Source organism: Protopterus annectens, chromosome 12.part0 (assembly GCF_019279795.1).
Source record: "Protopterus annectens isolate FY-2018-M chromosome 12.part0, PAN1.0, whole genome shotgun sequence".
NCBI lineage: Eukaryota > Metazoa > Chordata > Ceratodontiformes > Protopteridae > Protopterus > Protopterus annectens.
Window position 1 is genome coordinate 558,461,464 of NC_056746.1, and position 22,169 is coordinate 558,483,632.

Sequence of the window (22,169 nt, forward strand, 5' to 3'; positions counted from 1 at the left end):
AACACATACAGAATGTCCATCCGTGATGGACATCTTGTAACCACACTTGGCACATTTTTTGAAACCGGAAGGTTTATGTTCCTTCTGCTCTTTAGACATCTTGAAACAACCAGACGAGGAATAACACAGCAAGGCGGGAAAACAGTAAACACTCTACCACAACCAAGAACCTCTAAGTAAAACAGCTCTCCAAGACACACACACAATCCACAACAAGAAAAAAGCCAAGAGCTAGCTTAGTTTAGCAACAGACAAACTTTAAGCAACTACAACACTCAGAAAAGAAGGACTAGGTCCTCTAACTCAAACGGGCCTAGCCCACCGGAAATTAGGGATACCAACTACAGACAAGAAAACGCACAAAAATAATCCACAGTATGCAAAATAGCTATTAAAACAGCTTTTGGGTTGAAATCAGCAAATTTCTCGAGAGAGATTGAAAAAATAAAGGTACTTAGCCACAGCCAAGCGAGACCACGTCCTAGCTACACGAGCGGCAAACGAGATCTGGGATTATGGAGCAGGGCAGTATGGGATACCTGCTTGGCCCAGCCAATGAGAGACTTCGAGCTAGTAAAAAAAATTGGCTGAGTCGGAGCCGATATTCGGCTCCAAACCCGTGAGTAAGAATGTAGGCGAGATTGGACTACATAACATTAAAACTTTAAATGCAATATTTAACAGATGAGTTATGCAATGTCACAGATACATATGCTAAAGCAGCTATTCCCAACCCGGGGTACTCGGACCCCCAGGGGTACGTGCTTGGTTGGTTATGGGTACGTGGGGAAAAAATTAGCAATGGTGGAAAGTTTGTTTAATATCAAAAAAAAAAAAAAATCCCGCCTTAGGCACGTTCACTATCATAGAAGTTTGTCCTATAAATGTGAAGGTGCGAACGTATTCCCATTATCTGTATTCTATCTACTGTAACTGTTAGATAGGGAAGAAGTTTGTGTGTCAGTGCTGTAGCTCTGTGTAGTGTGTGCGGGAAAGTACAGTTGTGTACCTACCATAAATGTAGATGTTGTGTATTCACTGTTGCAGTCATTACTCTTGGGTTATCCTGCTGGCAGGCTACCCTCGGTCGGCCAGAATTCCAAAGTCTAGGTCCGGCGTCAGTTGCTGTCGCCTCTTCCCTGACGTCAGTGCGCCAGGGGTATAAAAGATGCAGCCGACACCATTTTCTTGCCCCAGATGTCAGGTGCCCCCAAACTGGTAGGCTGAAAAATATGCCAATAAAAAAGCATGCACCAAAATAACATTTCCTTCATCTACAAGCAAATACACCAAATAGGTTGTATAGGATAGAAAAGTGCAGATAAGTCCCAGCAAAGAAAGGGGGATGGTGGGTGGGTGGGTAACTTGGACTGCAACAGTGAATACACTCGAACATCTACATTTATGGTAGGTACACAACTGTACTATGTTCATGTTTCACTGTTGCAGTCATTACTCTTGGGTTGAATCCCAAAGCTGAGGAAGGGTGCTAGGCTAAATAGAATTAGGAGAGGCTATGAGGCCCTGCAGGACTGCAGTGGCAAAGCCTGCTCTGGACTTAAAGTAAAGAGGTAAGTGGTAGTGCTTTGTGAAGGTGTGCACTGAACTCCAAGTTGCAGCCTCTAAGAGATCTTTGGTTGGTACTCCTCTGAGGAAGGCTGCTGAAGTGGCTGCTGCTCTGGTGGAATGAGGCCTAATGCCCTTAGGCACTGATTTGCCATGTTGAAAATAGCAGAAACGGATGCAATGGCCTATCCATTTTGAAATAGTCTGTTTTGAGATAGCCTTTCCTTGTGATCCTGCAGCATACGACACTAAAAGTTGCTCAGTCTTTCTGAAAGCTTTAGTTCTGTCCAAGTAGAAGCGTAACTGCCTGTGCATGTCCAAAGAATGCAGAATTTTCTCACCCTTGTTCTGTGGATTAGGATAAAAAGGTTGGTAAGTGAATGGTTTGGTTAAGGGCCACACTAGACACCACCTTAGGCATAAATATAGGGTTTGTCCTCAGAGAAACTCTGTCTGGATGAAAGGTTCCACAGCCATGAGTGCTTGTAACTCCGAGACCCACCTTGTGGAGGTTATTGCTAGGAGCACAGCTGTTTTCCAGGATAGGAATTTTATGTCTGCTGTTGATGCTGGCTCAAAAGGAGGCAGTGTGAGTTTTTCCAAAACATAATTGAGGTCCCAGGCCGGAATTGGTGCTCTCCTTGGAGGCCTAATGTTTTTGGCCCCTCTGAGGTACTGCCTTATTAAAGGATGAGAAAAAATAGGTGGTTCCGTGTTGTAGTGGGCTGAAACAGCAGAGGCATGAATCTTAATTGACGAGAAGGAAAGGCCTTTGTTCAGCATCTCAGTTAAGTATTGTAAAATCTGAGGGATATTTCGTACACACGTGTCAATGCCTTCTTCCTGGTTCCAAGCACAGAATCTCTTCCATTTTTCTGCATAAGATTTTCTGGTGCTGGGCCTCCTGGCCTCCAAGATAACATCCATAACAGCTTTTGAAAGAGGAGTGTTCTGAATGGTTACATTATCCGCCATGCTGCCAGATTTAAGGTCCTGAGTTGGCTGTGCAGGATCTGATTGTTTTGTTGGGTCAGCAAGTGAGAAGTCTGAGATATCCATGCTGGACCTTGAGACAAGCTCTTTAGGATTGGGTACCAGTGCTGGCATGGCCAGTCTGGTGCAATCAGTATCATTTTTGGCTTCTCTTGTCTGACCTTTAGGAGTACCCTGGGAAGGAGAGGCAGTGGGGGAAAAGCATATACAGTTAGATTTTTCCAGCTGAAGGATAGGGCATCCACTTTCCATGCTTGCTTGTGATAAATCCTTGTGCAAAATCTCTGCAACTGGCAGTTGTGAGGGGAGGAAAATAGATCAATGTCTGGGCGTCCCGATTTCCTTATTATCATGCTGAAGACTTGTGGATAGAGTTTCCATTCGTGGGGGGTCCATGAGGTTTCTGCTTAGTTCGTCTGCCAGAGTATTTGTTTTTCCTGGCAGGAATTGTGCTTGCAGGTGAATTTGAAAAGCCAATGCTGTGTCCCATAAGGTCATTGTTTGTCTGCATAGGGGGTAGGAATGCGTACCTCCCTGCTTGTTTATGTACCATATGACCGTAGTGTTGTCTGTCTTTATCAGTAACTCTCCTGGATGAAGCAGGTCCTTGAAAGCTGTCAGGGCATTTTGAACAGCTAGCATCTATTTCTGATTGATGTGAAGATGCATCTGGTTTGCAGACCATGTGCCCTGAATACATTTAATTGCCATATGGGCTTCCCCAGGCATAATCTGATGCATCCATTGTCAGTGTCTGTCTGGCTGTGGGTAAACTGAATGGCAGACCCTTGTTGTGGCGACAGGCTTCTGCCCACCATCGAAACTCCTGTTGTAGGCAGGGAATGAGTGCAATTACTGCCTCCAGGCTGTCGCAATGCTGAGTCCAAACACTTTTTAGGTACCATTGTAGTTTCCTCATATGCAGTCTGGCATATGGAATTAGTAGAATGCAAGATGCCATGAAACCCAAGTCCTGCAGGATTTTCCTTGCAGATAAGTGGGTTTGTGTTGCCAATTTCTTGAAGTAAGTAGTCAGATGTTTTTGTTTGTCTGGTGTGAGATAAGCCATCTGGGCAGTTGTATTTAAGCTTGTACCCTATATTATCTCTTGAGAGGGCACTAGGTTTGATTTCTTTTCGTTTATTGTGAATCCTAGGCAAATTAGTAATCTTTTTACATACGCCAGATGCTTCAGAAGAATGTCTTTGTTCTCTGCTTGAATTAGGCAGTCGTCCAAGTAGGGATATATTTGAATTCCTTTTTGTCTGCAAAACGCAATTACTGGTGCCAGGCATTTTGTGAAGACCCTGGGCGCAGTAGATAAGCCAAAGGGCAGTGCAGAGAACTGGTAATGCATTGAGCCAGCTATGAATCTGAGGTATCTTCTGCAAGATTGTCTGATTGGGACATGCAGGTATGGCTCTTTTAGGTCCAAAGGTACGAGCCAAGCCTTCTTGCCCAGCATGGGCAGTAGCTGCTGTAGAGTCAACATTTTGAATTTTGGAACTTCCAGAAACGTATTTAAAATTGACAGGTCCAGTATTGGTCTCCAGGTTTTGTCCTTTCTGGGTACTAGAAAAAGTCTGGAGTAAATTCCTTGCCTCTGCTCTTGTTGTGGTACTTGCTGAATGTCCCTCATGTCCATGAGGGCTGTAATTTGTTTTTGTGCCTCTGCCCATTGATTGTGTGGCAGGTCTGGCATACCTTTTGACCTTGGTAGGGTGTGAAAGTGGAACCTGTAGCCTTGGGACACTAAGTCCAGGACCCATTTGTCTTGGGTAATCATTTGCCAATTTGATGAAAAAAGTGCTAGTTTTCCCCCTAAGGGGGCTGCCAAAAGAAAAGTGCTTGGATCTGGTAGAGGAAAGTCATTGGGACCGTTTCCTGTAAGGTTGTGATTTGTCTTCTCCGCTTTTGGAGGTAGGAGCACCCCATTGTTTAGGCCTGTATGAGCCTTGGGGCTGAGATCTGCCTCTGGGATGCCTGTATCTGCCTCTTTGTGGTCTGTCTGACACTGGAAAGGACCAATTTTTGGTGGGCCAGTTCCTGCTAAACCTGGGTGGCTGCACTTGTAAGAAATCCTTGACTGCATGGATTTTGCTTTATCCTCCATTTTTTTTCAACGCCTCTTCTGCTTTAGTACCAAACAAAGTATCATGCTGTAATGGTGCATCTAATAATTTTGCTTTAACATGATCAGGCAGATTCTGTTCCTTTAACCAAGCATGCCTTCTAATAACAGAACCTGTAACAGCGGCCCTGCAAGAGGCCTCCAGTGAATCATAACCACATTGCAAAGTATGCTTTCCCACTTGTTCAGCTGCATGCAATAAATCCTGCAATTCTTTGTTCTCTGAACCTTCAGTATTTGGCAACAATTTCTGTTTAAGCAGTGACATTAAATATTTCTGATATTTAAGCATATGAAATTGACAATTTAAAGCCCTCACAGCCAGGGTAGCAGAAGTGTAGACTTTTTCCCCCCATCTGTCTAGAGCCCTAGAATCCCTATCAGAGGGGACAGGGTTTTTTGCAGTGGAAGCTTTAACCCCTTTGGGACCCTGAGATATAGTTTATGGGTCAGCAGCGGGGTTTTTATATAGGAATTTATGAGAATCCGGCACCCTGTAGTACCTGTCTGGCTTAGGAGGTGCAGGGGGTAGAGAGTCAGGGGACAGGCCGGACTCTAAAAATACATCATCTACAATATCCAGGACAGGTGGAATAGCAAGGGGTCTGTGCTGAGGAAGTAGCAGAAAGTCTCTGAGCCTTTTCTTAGATTCAGAATAATCTTGGCTCTCCCAGTGGAAATGCTCCCTCATGGTATGTAGGGTTTCCCCAAAAGAATAATCCTCGGGAGGAGAGGCTGAAGGAATGGATTCTTCAGCATCAGAATCCTCATAGGGAAGCATGGAGTAATCCTGTTCAGAAGAGGAATCAGAGGAAATAGAAACCTGATCAGAAGAATCATACTCAGTCTCTTGCCTAGGCCTCTTATCAGGAGGGGGATGAGAGCCCCTGATCAAACTAATTAGGTCTTCGGCCATTTTGAGCATCTGTTTTTTAGGCATGGAAGTCTGAGAAGGAGAATGCTGTACTTGTTTCTTTGTCTTTAGAGCTGCTTTAGTCTTTGTCTTTGAAGCTGAAGATGGCTTAATATATAGTTGTGTAGGTCTGAAGACACCCTCAGAAGCCGATGCCTGCCCAGCGGCTCCGGACCCATCTGAGGGAATGATTTCCAAGTGTCCAATACCTTGAGTTTCCAGAGGCCCAGTCGGCTCCACGTGGGAGTCAGAAGCGGCCTGTGGCTCTGAGGTAGCGGGCGCCAGGGGCTGCGAAAGCGCCTCACTGAGAACCGGCGAACCGGCAACTGGCCTAGCAGAGGCTTCGTCGTCGGTTTTGGACCTTGGATGCCTATCCTTTTCCTTGTCCTTGCGTTTTTTGTAAACTCCGGTTGTCGGCTGTTCCGACGGCATTATATAATTAAATCTTCGGCCAAAGTAATGAAATGCAAAATCGAACCAACGCTTGATACTGCGTTGGTTAAATCTAGCACAAAACAGACAGCTAGCAACGTTGTGATCAGGGCCTAGGCAAGGAATACAGTAAGAGTGAAAATCCTTATGAAGTATTTGCTTCCCACAAGAAATACAATTGTTAACTTTTTCTGACATCAGTCTGGAGCAAGAAAAAAGTTTCCCCAACGGAGTACTTAGCTTTAATGAAGACTTCGGTCCTGAAATTCGGATTTGAAAATCTCAGCTGCATCTTTTATACCCCTGGCGCACTGACGTCAGGGAAGAGGCGACAGCAACCGACGCCGGACCTAGACTTTGGAATTCTGGCCGACCGAGGGTAGCCTGCCAGCAGGGTAACCCAAGAGTAATGACTGCAACAGTGAAACACGATGAACATCTGTGGGCTCACGAAACAGAAAAGGAAAGTTAAGAACAACACCTTAGCGCCTTTGCTTCTAGCTGCCCGCTTCGAGTACTATGTTTAATAAATTTAATTTATGTTTGACAAGCAGAGCGGTTTTTGAATGGTAGTCTTTTTTTTTTTTATTTCTTAGCTTAGCCTTAGCCGTAGCTTGACTAGTGTTCAAAGCCTGAGATTGTAGTGTCGGCACTGGGAAGGTTGATTGAAATGACTTTGCTAAATAAGAGTACAGTAGTGGTGTTCCTGGCAGTCAGCATAAATGTAACACAAGCTAAGCATTACAAAAAGTTTCTGAAATGGATGACATGGAGTGGACTACAGAGGTAGCCGAGTTGAAAACCTTTTGTAATTGTAGAAATTTTTTTGCCAGACTGGTACCCCCCCCCCCCCATTAACTTTGAGTTGAAGAATGAAAAGAAAACTTAAGTAACATGCAAACAGCTTCTCTGAATGAATTTTTGCATGCTCCTTATTATATATATATATATATAAATATATATATATATATATATATATATATATATATATATTACAAGCAAGCAGCTTCAGATTTAAATTATCACAAGCAGTTGTGTTTCAGCTCTTCGGCCGTGACCGTGATGCAGTATTGGCCTATATTTCTGAAACCCCTTGTATTGCACTTCCTCACTAGTGGCACCCACCAATTATCCCCCCTAAAATCTTGCACACAGGGCAGTTGCCCCCTTTACCCTGCCCTAGTTATAAACTTCATCAAGTGAAACACAAAAACATGTACTAACGAGAAAAGCAAGAACTCCAGGCTACCACAGCTAGACTTATTAAAACGGTAAGCGCTTTCACGATAAAAATAAAACTGCTTTATCAGACCATAAAATGCTATGTAAAACACTTATATACATCAAAAATAGAGAACTAACATCTCAGATACAAAATCACATGCTGAAGCAATCTAGTATTCAAAACAGATTAGTTCCAGTGATTGGTGAATTTATGTAAAAGCAGTTGTTCCCGTCTGAGCTTGTTAGGTTTATCTTGGACATCACTCATTTTTCAGTGACAAGCTGACGGATGAGCTGTTGATTACATTTATTGGAGGGATTTGCTATTCATGGGAGATGATTGGGTGAATATTTCCATTTGTATTATAGGAGTTAATACTACAGTACTAAAAGTGTAATTTCACGAGCTGCAGGAGGAGTCAACACCAACTCTGCAGCAACCCCTGGTTACTCAATAGTAGTACAGTTGGAGGATTCCCCTTCAGTTATTTTGCTCCAGTCGTTGTAAACGTAGAGCAGCACGTCTCAGTCTCTGAGTATTACATATAGCGCTGCCATATAAAAATCACCACTGTCCACAGCAGAGGATCAGAAACAAGACATTATATTAGTTCTTAGTTTCTTGTTAATAAACCCAGTATCATCAGTCACTGTCAAGAATCTTTATTTAAGCTTAATTAGTTTACTATGTATTTTTAAATCTAAATCTGATGGCAAAAATGTCAGCTATGTGTACAGCTATGACTTTTAGCCATTGTAAAGCACGGTCATACTAGACAGAGTGACTTTTTGTGCCTAACAATCCATCATTCAAAATTATGAAGCATATATACCAGCAAGAAGCTCAAGTTGACGGTAACTTATTTGGAAAACCAGCAGTCATGCCCCCTGCAATGCACCACTTAGCTTACCTAAACACCCCACATAACTGTGCCCACCACGGCGCTTTCCATAAGAAAAAAACGTGTGTGTGTGTGTGTGTGTGTGTGTGTGTGTGTGTATACATACACATTTTTTCTTTTCTTTTCAATCGTTATTTCATAGCCACTGCATTCCACGAACTACAGCTCCACGTTCTGTATCGTAGCCGGGATGACTGCATTAATGGTACCCTGGTTCCAATTATTTGATAGTATCTATAACTATACAGGTGCAGAGGAATTTAATTGGGAGTGGGAGATCCTTCCCAGTATAACAGTCTCCGCCTGGCTTCTTGACTGCCTATTCCAAACCCATTATGTCACCGCTCCTGGAAAGGAGTGTTGTGCACATGTGCCATCCTGAATCACTTCTCTGCTCTCGTCACACATCATAGGTAGAAAGTGCAAAGTGTTTGGATGCTTGGTGTTAGGAGTTTGCGGTAACGGCATGCAGTAAGAGTAAGGTTTGGTCTGGTACTGTTACATCATGCAACAGTTGGAGACTAGCATTGTGCACCGCTGAACAGTAGCATCTCAGGGTGCACTGGACAGTAGTGTGACATTCCATTCCAGCTGGGGCACCAACAGCTAAAGTAGAGACTGTGCGCAATCAGTGGTTTATAAACTTTATATCATTTTAATGTTGATTTGAAACATGCCCCCTGATTATACCGGATTGATATTTTATGAATGACTGATCCAATTACACATTATTAGAGGAACAGGATTTATGTTTGCATGCATTAATGGAAAATGAAATGTAGGTAATTATCCTCAGTAACCTCTCAGAAAACCACAATTATTTATGAGTAACAGACCAAAAGTATGAGGCAAAAATCTGTACAGTCTCAGAAAATCTGGACAGGTGAGAGGTACGACTGTCCCTGATTCTTTCCAGATAGGTCCTGGATTCGGAGTTTAGAAAGTTATAGCCTTGACTGAGTAGTATATGTCCTGTTGACTGAAGGGGGTTTTGAAGCTGATTCGATGCTGCAGTTGTTGGGGCAAAGAAGATCAGAAGACACAGTTGTAGTTGCAGTAGCAACAGTTAACGAACAGGGTTGAATAGCACTCCTATAACAAAAAAAAAGAAAAAAGAAAAAAAAAAGATGCCTGTGTTCTTTAAGGTGGAGTAGTTAACACTAAACTGCTATTCTAGACTAGAGCCAAGGTTCACGCTGCTAGGTGGTTAGCCTTGCCACAGTTTTTCTTGCATACCACACACTCTCAACTATGGCCAGTTTAGAGTACTAACTATTCAAAACTATTGCGTGTCTTTGGAATGTGGGAGGAAACTGGAGCTCCCATGAGAAACCCACATGAACACAGGGAGGACATGCAGACTCTTCAGAGAAGGCAACCCAGACGAGAATCTTGCTGTGAGGTGACAATGCTGTCTTACTGTGCCACTGTGCTGCCCCAAAAATAAAAAACTGTGACAGTCTGAAATAAAAAAAAGTCAAAGTTCATGATTTCTCTGACTGCAGCAGCCCAAACATAAATGCTCAAAATCAGCTTATATATCCTGAGAGAATGGCATGCCTTTGATAGGTGCAGACTGATTCTTTCAAACAGGCCACAGTATGCCCATTTCAGACAGCACAAACAATAACACAGCATGGAACATATTAACTACTTTGATGTGCTAACAATATTCACTGTAGTTGACAAAATTACATTTGTCCTTACACTTGCATACAATTATTTAGAAGCAATTCTTAAATTAGGTCAAGAAGCCAGAGGTCTGACAAGTGGTAGAGGGATATTGATTATGCAAAGCCTGTTCTCTTTCTTTGAGTGATTGTGCATGTTTGCTTTGCCACACATAGCACTCCCTGGTGAAGACCATGATAAAAGTACTGTGGTCCACGGCTGAAGTGGGTACTCAACAAAATTAATGAACTGGCTCAGAATAATTTAGATTTAGCCAAAGATGTATTGATTGTCAAGATCTGTTTGCTTACTCTGGTCCTTTGTCTTATGGCTTTTGTTACTCCCTCATCTCTTTTGTATATCTATAGCCTTAAAACGTTTTATAAGTACAACAGCTGAATAGCACATTTAACTGTGAGCTTCCTAGCTGAAGTTGTTAGTAAGCCATTATTACGTGTTCCACATTTTGCCCATTTGTTCCACATTATGAGGACTACTGTTCCTCATTTTGGAGGTGGAAAGTTGAAAGCTATGCCTGTAAAAAGTAAGAACTTAGCTAGTAGAAACACTGGTAGTAGTACTTGAAGATTATGTGACTGATGTTGCGGGAAAGGAAACGAACTCTTAGCAGCTGATACATGTTTGGAGACCAAGTGAATTAAGTTCTTGGAAGCCAACTAGTTTATTACAACATGTGTATGAAACCTAGATTTGGTCAGTATTTATTGTGAGACAGTTCTTTTGCTTTTTTGTGATAGCAGGTGAAAAAAAAAAGCATATGACCTAATAATTTGCTGGGAATTACCCTTTAATTTGTTTGACGTGTGGTCTTTCCCTTGCAAGTGAAAAGAGGGCTAAGGAAGATTTGATAGGTGCTAAGTAATGCTTTCTAGCTATCCTCCTTTTTATTATTATTGCAGATCTGTTGGATTCTGCTTTGCACTTGGTGTGTGGAGATCAAATGGTCCTTTCCAGACTTGAAATGTAGTACTTGCTGAGCTACACTTGATGCTTAGGTTAGATTAGAAATTAAATGACATATATGTTAATAATTACACTATTTTAATGACTTTTGTTTGGTAAGTGAATGCAAAGTTGTTTGTTAGCAGCAGCCTCTAAGATTGTCATATTGACTGATTTGAAAACTGCCCAAAGTTAATCTTAATCCGCCACTGGACAAGTGCATTTTCTATGAATGTGGATTTCAATGCTGATTCAGTGAATATGAGTTTCAGAGGCAGAGAAGTTTTAATGCCAAGTCGGTTTTCACTGCAGCACTGTATTGCTTTGTTTAGCACATGTTTATCAGTGTTTGTGCTATATTTGAAATAAAAGTTTTAAATTAAATCCAAATATCTGTAATCATTAGAAAAAGGTGTGCACACTGACCGTTTTGAACAGTGTTTATGACGAATGGGGAGAAGTGGGGTTACAGCCAAGTAATGGGAGACTGGAATGGCTGTGTGTGGGGGGCAAAACTACACACATTTTGCTTTCATGTAGTACTACTACAACATTTTTAACATGAAACATTGAGAAACTTAATTTTTTCTTATCTTAACAGTTACAGTTTTTTTTTTATCATTACTTAAATTTAATATTAAAATTAATTTTGCAATGGTCTTATTACTAAATATTCTGATGTATAAGTGGCTGAAACCTGGCACAACAAAAGAGCTGAAGCATGATATGGCTATGGAAAGTGATCAGAGTACTTCTCAAGACATGTCCAACATTTTGGTGCAAAACACTAGCCAGGCACAGTCCTTAGTTTCTCAAAGAGGGAAAAAGAGAAAGTACTGTGATGAATACATTAAATATGGATTTTCGTATGTGGGAAATGAAGACTGTCCTAAGCCCCAATGTGTGGTGTGTGAGGAAGTGCTGTTAAATGGTAGCATGAAACCTTCCCTACTTTTACAACATTAAGAAACGAAACATGCTAACTATAAAAACAAGGAATATATTTTTTTCAAACGGTTAGAAGAAAATAACAAAAGATCAAATTTGACATCATACACCCTGTCAGGTAATAAAGATTACGAAAACGCAGTTGAAGCTAGTTACCGTATTAGTTACCACATCCAAAATGTGGTAAAAATCATACTATAGCTGAGAATCTAATAGCTCCCTGTATAACAGATGCCGTTCGATGCATGCTTGGAGAAGAACATGTGCGGAAAATGAACACCATCCCTCTTTCGAACACTACAATATCTCGAAGAATTGAAGATATGTCTGATGATGTTGAGATGATAGTAATAGGTAGAATTAAAAGCAGTAAAATTTTCGCTATTCAAGTTGATGAAAGCACAGATGTTGCCAGTTGTGCTATTTTGCTTGTTATTGCAAGGTATTTGAAAGATAATGAAGTTGAAGAAAACCTTTTGCTTTGTCATTCTCTGTCACAACGCACAAGAGGTGTGGATATATGTAATGTTATTGATTATTTTAAAGAAAAGGAGATTAATTGGTCTAATTGTTGTGGAATTTGTACCGATGGTGTCAAGTCTATGTCAGGTATTTACTCTGGTCTTCGTGGTCTTGTCATGAAGGTAGCTCCCAATATAAGTTGGAGCCATTGTTGCTTCCACAGACAAAGTTTAGCATGCAAGAACCTCCCTGGCGAATTAAAACTCGTTTTGGATGAAGCTGTGAAAGTAGTGAATTTTATAAAGTCGAAGCCCACAAACTCAAGAATTTTCAAAGCTCTGTGTGAAGAGATGATGAGTCCTCATTCTACTCTGCTCCTTCATACAGAAGCAAGGTGGCTTTCTTGTGATAAAGTACTTACCCGGCTGTTTGAACTTAGACATGAAGTCCAGGTGTTTTTTGAAGACCATCCTTACCTCCTTGCTTTTAAGTTACACGACTGTAATTGGCTTCAGGCGCTTGCATATTTATCAGATATTTTCCGGAATATAAACAAATTAAATTTGACACTTCAGAATAGCTCAATAACCATCTTCAATGTCTCAGGCAAAATTGAATCTATGATTAAAAAAATAGATTTTTGGAGGTCATGTCTTGAAAATGGGCAACCTGAGGTATTTGAAACTTTGCATAATTTCTTATCTGAAAACAAGCTTAATCTATCCTGGGAAATAAGCAAGAAAATAACTGAACACTTGAATGAACTAAAATCGGACTTCCAGAAGTACTTCCCCAAACCTGAAGAAGAAAACTATTGGATTTCAAATACTTTTGAAGAACAATATGTCCTGGCAGCTAAATTACCAGTCAAGGAGAAAGAGAAGTCGATTGTACTTTCAACTGATAGTATTTTAAAGGCTGAATTCAAAGGACACTTTCTTATTAACTTTTGGGCAAACATCAGCAGAGAATATGAGCAGTTTTCTGACAAGACCCTTAAGTTTCTTTTGCCGTTTACAAGTACTGAACTGGCAGAGAGAGCTTTCTCTTCTTATGCCTTTATTAAAAACAAATATCGTAACAAGCTGAATGCAGTTCCAGATTTACGATTATACCTTTCATCAGTTGAATCCAATTTCAAAAAACTATGTGCCTCAAAACAAGCACAAAACTCACACTAAATGTGTAAAGATAAAGTTGTTTAATAATTATTTGTTTGTGTAGTTTGAAATGTTTATTAATTTTGAAATGTTTAATTGTATGATACCTTTAACTTATTTATATTTATCTTTGAGTTTTGGAGATTATATATATATATATATATATATATATATATATATATATATATATATATATATATATATATATATGCAGTCTTTGTTCACTTTACTATTAAATTTTTTTATTATTTATTAGTTACAACACATACATTGGACATAAAAGCAACCATTACAAATGACAACAATATGAGGGGTACAATTTCAGGGAAATGGACTGCCAAGGGGTACGCAAGTCAAAAAAGGTTGTGAACCACAGAGCTACAGGGATGATGCTCATCCAACCGCACTCATGGTTATGTCACATCAACAGATACTCCTACATCTGTACAAATCATTCAGAAATCTGCTGAACGATTACAATTTGTGTGTGTGAAAATTGCACACATGCTTTAATTATCCATGTCTACTTTCAGTTACTATACTATATACTACTGTGAACTGCTCAGTGAAACAAAGTTAAAGTGAAATCAGACAACCTTCGTTTACACCAATTTAAACTGGCATTTAATTTCTGACCCTCTTAACAATGGTCTGCCAGATATCTGTATCTTACCACTGTGAACACAATACTGGTGTGTAGGGCTCTCACTAATAAAGTTAAAATAATGAAAGGCAAAAGCCAGCCTCCCACCTGTATTACACAATTGTACTTCTTACCTGGACCAAGGCATCCTTCATAGCTGACCAATTAGAAACTCTCCAAGCACATTCCAGCACCAAGTAGGGACTGATATGTCCTTTTGACTGACCATACTCTGTAAGCGCTTCCCACTGATTTAACTCCTTGGAACACCTTTAAGTACAAATAAATTACGAGAGAGAGTTAATATCCAGTACACTATAAAATACAACAATAATGAGAGCAAAGAAAAACAGATTAATCAAGTACCCTAATGTCTATCTTAATTAAAATTGATGAATAGAAAAATAAAAACATAGCTATTAAAAACAAGTTACAATTATACAAATACCCATCTACAGTTGGTAATTTCTAGGGGCAGTATGGAACCAAGTAAAGTACTAGAGCAAGCTTTTCTCAGCAGTCAACTGAGGTCCAGCCCTGTGACATACTGAAAACATTTTTATTGTATTTTATATATTACTTAGCCAGGTAAGAAGATTAGTCCATCTTAAGATTCTCAGTGTCACAACAGCAAAACAACACACACACTTATACATGTATGTGTCTATGTTTGTGTACATCTATACATTTATATACACACATATACACAGTGGATATAAAAAGTGTACAAATCCCTGTTAAAATGCCAGGTTTTTGTGATATAAAAAATGAGACCACAATAAATAATTTCAAAACTTGTCCCATGTTTAATGTGACCTATAACCTGTACCATTCAATTGAAAAACAAACAAATCTGTTGGGGGAAAAAAATATAAACAAAATAAACGTACAATAAGCTGGTTGCATAAGTGTGCACACCCTTAAACTAATACTTTGTTGAAGCACCATTTGATTTAATTACAGCATTCAGTCTTCTTGAGTACATACCTGCCCTCAATTAAAAAGGCTCTGATTAACCCCAAAGAAAGTTCAGCTGTCCTAGTAGGATTTTCCTGACATTTACTCAGTTGCCTGCTACAGCAAAAGCCATAGTTCATAGACAGCTTACAAAGCATCACAGGGATCTCATTGTTGAAAGGTATCAGTCAGGAGAAGGATACAAAAAATTTCCACAGCACGGATATACCATGGAACACAGTGAAGACAGTCATCAAAAAGTGGAGAAAATATGGGACAACAGTGAAGTTGCAAAGAACTGGATGTCCCACCACAATTGATGAAAAGAAACTGAAACTGGTCAGGGAGGCTGCCAAGAGACCTACAGCAACACTGAAGGAGCTGCAGGAATTTCTGGCAAGTACTGGTTGTGTACTACATGTAACAACAATCTCCCGTATTCTCCATATATTTGGACTATGGGGTAGGTTTGCAAGACAAAAGCCTTTTCTTACACAGAAAAACATACAGGCCTGGCTAAAATTTGCAAAAGAATACAGGACGTCTTCCAAAAGCATGTGGGAAAATGTGCTATGGCCTGATGAGACCAAGGTTAAACTTTTTGGCCACAATTCCAAAAGGTACGTTTCATGCAAAAACAACACTTAGCATCATCAAAAGAACACCATCCCCACAGTGAAGCATGGTGGTGGCAGTATCATGCTTTGGGGTTGCTTTTCTTCAGCTGGAACTGGGGCTTTAGTCAAGGTGGAGGAATTATGAACAGTTCTAAATACCGGTCACTTATGGCCCAAAACCTTCAAGCGTCTGCTAGAAAGCTGAAGCTGAAGAAGAATTTCACCTTTCAACACGACAATGACCCCAAGCATACATCCAAATCAACAAAAGAATGGCTTCACCAGAAGAAAATTAAAGTTTTGGAATGGCCCAGCCAGAGCCCAGACCTAAATCCAATAGAAAATCTGTGGGGTGACCTGAAGAGGGCTATGCATAAGAGATGCCCTCGCAATTTGACAGATTTGGAGCATTTTTGCAAGGAAGAGTGGGCAAATATTGCCAAGTCAAGATGTGCCATTCTGATAGACTCCTACCCAAGAAGACTGAATGCTATAATTAAATCAAAAGGTGCTTCAACAAAGTATTAGTTTAAGGGTGTGCACACTTATGCAACCAGCTTATTGTACGTTTTTTATTTTTTATATTTTTCCCCCAACAGATTTGTTTGTTTTTTAATTGAACTGTACAGGTTATAGGTCACATTAAAGATGGGAAAAGCTTTGAAATGATTTATTGTGGTCTCATTTTTTTATATCACAAAAACCTGGCATTTTAATAGGGGTGTGTACACTTTTAATATCCACTGTGTGTGTATGTGTGTGTGTGTGCGCGCGTATGTGTGTGTGTGTATATATATATATATATATATATATATATATATATATATATAGACACACACACACACACACACACACACATATATATACATACACACACACGTCTATATGGATCTCCATCAGTTGATCAAGTTTTCAGAAACCCAAAATTAATATCGAAGAGACGATATGATTGAATTTTTGAAAACTTGAAGCTTTTGAATGGAGATTGCAGTACAGTAAGGATCAGGAAATTTGCCATTTTCCTCAATATAGTGCGATCTCGGAGTTGGTATATATAATTACATGGGGGTGCCACACCCCCCCCCCCCCAAAAAACAAAGATTTGCATGTGTGTGTTTTTTTTAATGTTCGAGTTTTTGGAAATTCAATCATATCATCTCACGGATATGAATTTCGAGTTTCTGAAAATTCGATCAACTGACGTAGACACACACACACACACACACACACACACACACACACACACACACACACACACACACACACACACACACACACACACACACACAGGTCTACTTCAGAAGACTGACAAACTAAAATACTGAATCCCAAAAGACTGGAAATTCAAAATACTGAATGATGGAATTTGCCCCTTCTCGACTGTTGTGTGATCTTGACGTTAGTATATACAGTTAGCGGGGGGGGGGGGCATGCATGCTTCCATATGAGGGGTGCAGGGGGGCTTGCTCCCTGCATTAAAATGTGTTCAGTATTTTGCATTTTCAGTCTTTTGGGATTCAGTCTTCTGAAGTAGACCCCCCCACACACACACTCTATATATATATATATATATATATATATATATATATATATATACATACACACACACATATATACACTGTGGTGGTGGTGCGGTAGCATTGTCGCCTCACAGTAAGACGTTGTCCTATTTGATTCTCAGCTAGAGCGTCTTCTGTGTAGAGACATGCGTGAATGGGTGTAACTTCGTTGAAGGTTGTGCATCAGGGCCGGCAACTCGGCATGTAAAAATCTACTGCCAATCATTAGCAGACCGGAGTTTCGCTGTGGTGACCCCTAACCGGGAAAAGCCGAAAGACACAACAACATAGATATATATATATATGCATATACATATACACATACACACGTAAGTGTGTGTGTATAAGGAAGGAGTACCTGGAGATAACACATGCAGGTATGGGAAGTACGTACAGTTGTGTAAATAAACCTACCTTTGCAGTAGCCTGGGCTGTATGGGTTATATTCCACCAAAGACATGACAACCAATCAGTATCCAAAGCTTTAAGGCACCTCCCATGTCCTCTAATTGATGAAGTGCTTGAGGACAGCTGTATAAAATCAAGTGGTTAGGCTGCCAAACTTTCAGCACTTTCTTGGCTCAAAGTAACGGTGCCTAGAGCCCTGATTATTAGGTATATACTACAAAAAGGTAAATAATAATACAGTGTGGTGAGTGAGTTTGTGTGTGTACATGTGCATGTGTGTGTGCGTTTGTGACTGAACATATACAGGTCGTCACCTTGGCAAAAATGCAAAACACAAAAAATGGGACAAAGACAAGGTCTCCCTACTGTAAAAGTGACCTATTTGAACATTTACTGTTAAGGTAATTTAACCAACTGTAAACTAATCACTGTTGTAATAACCTAAGCTGTATGGGAAGATTGCCACAGCTTGGATAGAATCGGTGGAGGAAGAGATAGAATCGCTGGAGGAAGAAAGATCAGTGTACAGGAGCCCCTAGAGAACAGTCCTAGCAAAGCCTGCTTCTAGACCTAGAAAAAGGGTCTAGTTTACAGTGTTTTGTGAAAGTATGCAGAGAAGAACAAGTTGCTGCATCAAGAATAATGTGTGCCTATCCCTATACAAAGATAGAAAGGTTTGGTAAACGTGGCCCAGACTTTGGCTGCAATTCACTTATAATGGTGAGGGAAAAAAAAAACAATAATGGGAGACTGTCATTTGGAAATGATCTATTTTGAAACTGATTGTCCCTTCTTCTAACCTTCATTACAAAATCAACAGTTGATTGAACTCCTGAATGTTTTAGTCCTGTAAAGCTAGTATCCAAGTTAACTACAGACACCTACAGTATGCAAAATCCTCTCTCCCTTATTTTTGGATGTGGAAAAAAGACAGGGAGGGGATATCTTGACTGACGGTAATCTCTGAAGCCCAGAATAAATAATAAATAAAAACAGAGTTATTTTGGTGACCAAGTCTACTTGAGTTTTTTTTCTATACTTTTATAAAAGAGGAATTAACATCTGAAGTTTTGGACTATTTATTATTGTTTCTTTTAATTTGAGGTTAAAGTTTTTTTTTTTTTATTTTTCATTTTTCTTAAAAAGGAAGTGAAGGTAGTTGCCATTTTCACGCTGGGAATAGTTATCTCCTCTCATCTCTGTAGTTTATGTATTTGCTCGCCTTGTGACTCGTTCTTGGTGTACAGTGGGTTCTTAGATGTTAGGCGAACTTTAGAGCCATTGGTAATCTGTGGTGTTTCATACAAAAAATTAAATAAGGTTGACTCCCCATAGGAGTTTATAACTCACTTTTCTTGCAGAGGTTAAGAGCAATAGAAATGCTGCTTGCCAAGTTAAGAACTTCAACTCAGCCCAACGAGCTGGTTCAAAAAGAAAAAGTGTCAAGTTTCTCCAGAATAAAATTTAGATCGCAAGAAGGAATCAATTGTCTTATGTGGATGCATATGCAAATCCCTTTTGCAAAAACTACTTGACTTGCAGATGGGAAGACTGAGGAGGAGGAGGTCCTTTACTCAGGTGAGAGTTTCATGACATTTTGAAAGAGGAGTTTGCAAATATAATGCAGCTGTCTAAATAAGGAAAGACGTGAATGCCTTGCAACCTGCAATGAGCTATTACTGCAGACACTTTGAACACCCTTTCAGCTCTAGATAACCCAAAGGACAAGACAGCAAATTTAAAATGGAAGAGAGAAAATCTTATAAAAACATACGAAGTCTGTCAGAATAGGGATGAGATCATAAGCATCTTTTAAATCTAAGATTACCTGAAAACTAAGATGAGGGTAAGAGACACTGGAGGGAGATCATCTCGAGATGTGGAAAGTAGGGTTGTGTACACTTACCATAAATGTAGATGTTCGAGTGTATTCACTGTTGCAGTCATTACATTTGGGTAATCTGCTGGCAGGTTGCCCTCAGTCGGCCTGAATATCAAAGTCTTGGGTCCTGCGTCGGTTGATGTCTCCTTTTCCATGACGTCAGGTCATCAGGGGTGTAAAACAGGCAGCCAACGCCATTTTCTTTAGTTTTTCTTGCCCCAGATGTCAGGTGCCCCTCAAATGGGGAGCAAAAAAAAAAAAAAAAAAAAAACATATATATATATATATATATATATATATATATATATATATATATATATGTATATATAAAACTATAAATACATGCAATTGTCACAACATAAACTTTACCTTCATCTAAAAGCAAATACAACACAAAGGTTGTAGAATATAATGAAGGAAAGAAAAGCCGTAGAATAAAGGGGGATGGCGGGTGGGTAACCCGGACTGCAACAGTGAATACACTCGAGCATCTACATTTATGGTAAGTGTACACAACTGCACTATGTTCTTCGTGTTTCACTGTTGCAGTCATTACATTTGGGTAGAGTCCCAAAGCTATGGATGGGAGGCTGGAACTAAATAGCATTAGGAGCGGCTATAAGGCCCTGCAGAACTGCAGTGGCAAAGTCTGCCCTGGACTTAGAGAATAGAGGCAAATGATAATGCTTTGTAAAAGTATGAACAGAACTCCAAGTAGCAGCTTCTAGAATGTCTTTGGTTGGTACCCCTCTGAGAAAAGCTGCTGATGTAAATGCAGCACTGGTGGAATGTGACCTTATGCCCTGCAAATAGCAGAAACAAATGCAGTGGCTTATCCACTTTGAAATAGTCTGCTTTGAAATAGCCTTCCCCTCTGATTCTGCAGCAAATGCCACCACTAGCTGCTCAGACTTTCTTAGAGATTTGGTCCTGTTTAAGTAGAATCTTAGTTGTCTGTGCACGTCCAAGGAATGCAGAATCCGCTCTCCCTTGTTCTGCGGATTTGTGTAAAAAGTTGGCAGGTGAATAGTTTGGATAAGAGCCACACTTGATACCACCTTAGGCATAAAGGAAGGATGGGTCCAGAGGGACACTCTGGGTAAAATATAATAAAAGGCCCCATGAGGGCCTGTAATGATACCCCTTCTTGCTGAAGTGATTGCCAGGAGTAAAGCTGTTTTCCAGGATAAAAACGTTATATCTGCAGTAGCAGCTGGTTCAAATGGAGGCAGGGTGAGATTTTCCATCACAAAATTGAGGTCCCATGCAGGAATTGGTGATCTTCTGGGAGGCCTTAAATTTTTGGCCCCTCTGAGATACTGTTTTAGCAAAGGATGAGAAAACATCGGTGGCTCTGTGTTGTAAGAGGCATGGATTTTTATTGATGAAAAAGATAGGCCCTTGTCAAGCATTTCAGTCAAGTATTGTAAAATCTGAGGAATATTTGGCTTTGCTGTGTCAGTTCCTTGTGCTTGGTTCCAAGCACAGAATCTCTTCCATTTATCAGCATAAGATTTTCTAGTACTAGGCCTCCTGGCTACCAAAATGACATCCATCACAGATTTACTGAGAGGTGCTGTTTGAATAACTACATTATCAGCCATGCTGCCAGGTTCAGAGTTTGGAGCTGATTGTGCAGAATTTGATTGCACTGCTGAGACAGTAGATGTGGTATTTGAGGCAAGTACCAAGGAGGGATTTGAGACATATTCCTTAGGATTGGGTACCAATGTTGGTGAGGCCAGTCCGGGGCAATTAGAATCATTTTTGGTTTTTCTTGTCTGACCTTTAGTAGGACCTTGGGAAGAAGAGGCAGAGGAGGAAAGGCGTAGACTGATAGATTTTTCCAACTGAAGGATAGGGCATCCACTTTCCATGCTTGTCTGTGATAAGTCCTTGTGCAGAATTTGTCCAGTTGATAATTCTGGGGAGAGACAAATAGATCTATGTCTGAGCGCCCCCATTTCTTTGTTATCATGCTGAAGACTTGTGGATCCAGCTTCCACTCATGAAGGTCCATAAGATTTCTGCTTAAGTCATCTGCCAGAGTATTTTGCTTTCCTGGCAGGAATTGAGCTTGAAAATGTACTTGGTAAGTCAAGGCTGTGTCCCATAGTTCCATGGCTAGTCTGCAAAGGGGGTAGGAGTGTGTGCTCCCCTGCTTGTTTATGTACCACATAACCGTGGTGTTGTCCATCTATCAGTAGCTGTTCTGGATGAAGTAAGTCCTTGAATGCTGTCAGGGCATTCTGAACAGCTAACATCTCTTTCTGGATGATATGCAGATGCATTTGTTTTGGGCTCCATATGCCCTGAATGCATCTCCCCACCAGGTGGGCACCCCAAGCATAGTCTGATGCATCTGTAGTTAAGGTTTGGTTGGCAGGGGGTAGCGTGAAAGACCATCCCATGTTCTGGTGAAATGTCTCTGCCCACCACAGAAACTCCTGTTGTAGGCAAGGAATGAGCGGAATCATTGTTTCCAGACTGAGACAATGTTGACTCCATAAACTTTTTAGGTACCACTGTAGTTTCCTCATATGCAGTTCTGCATACGGAATCAGTAGAATGCAGGATGCCATGAACCCCAAAGCCTGCAGAATTTGTCTTGCAGATAACTGGGATTTTGTTGCCATCTGTTTGAAGTAGTCAGTTGCCTTTGTTTGTCTGGCATAAGGTAAGCCATCTGGGCAGTTGTATTCAAGCTTGCACCCAGGAATGTTATCTTTTGAGAGGGT

The 22,169-nt window shown here is 40.4% G+C and overlaps 1 protein-coding gene across 1 annotated transcript in view; it reads right to left on the reverse strand.

The window, feature by feature from the left end:
* The window catches only part of LOC122816707 (transformation/transcription domain associated protein), a gene marked incomplete in the record, with an annotated part of 2,794,447 nt that overhangs the window by 624,515 nt on the left and 2,147,763 nt on the right, over nt 1-22,169 (reverse strand). Inside the window, 1 exon segment of the mRNA XM_044089697.1 lies at nt 14,143-14,278. Coding sequence (XP_043945632.1) covers nt 14,143-14,278 — 136 coding nt within the window.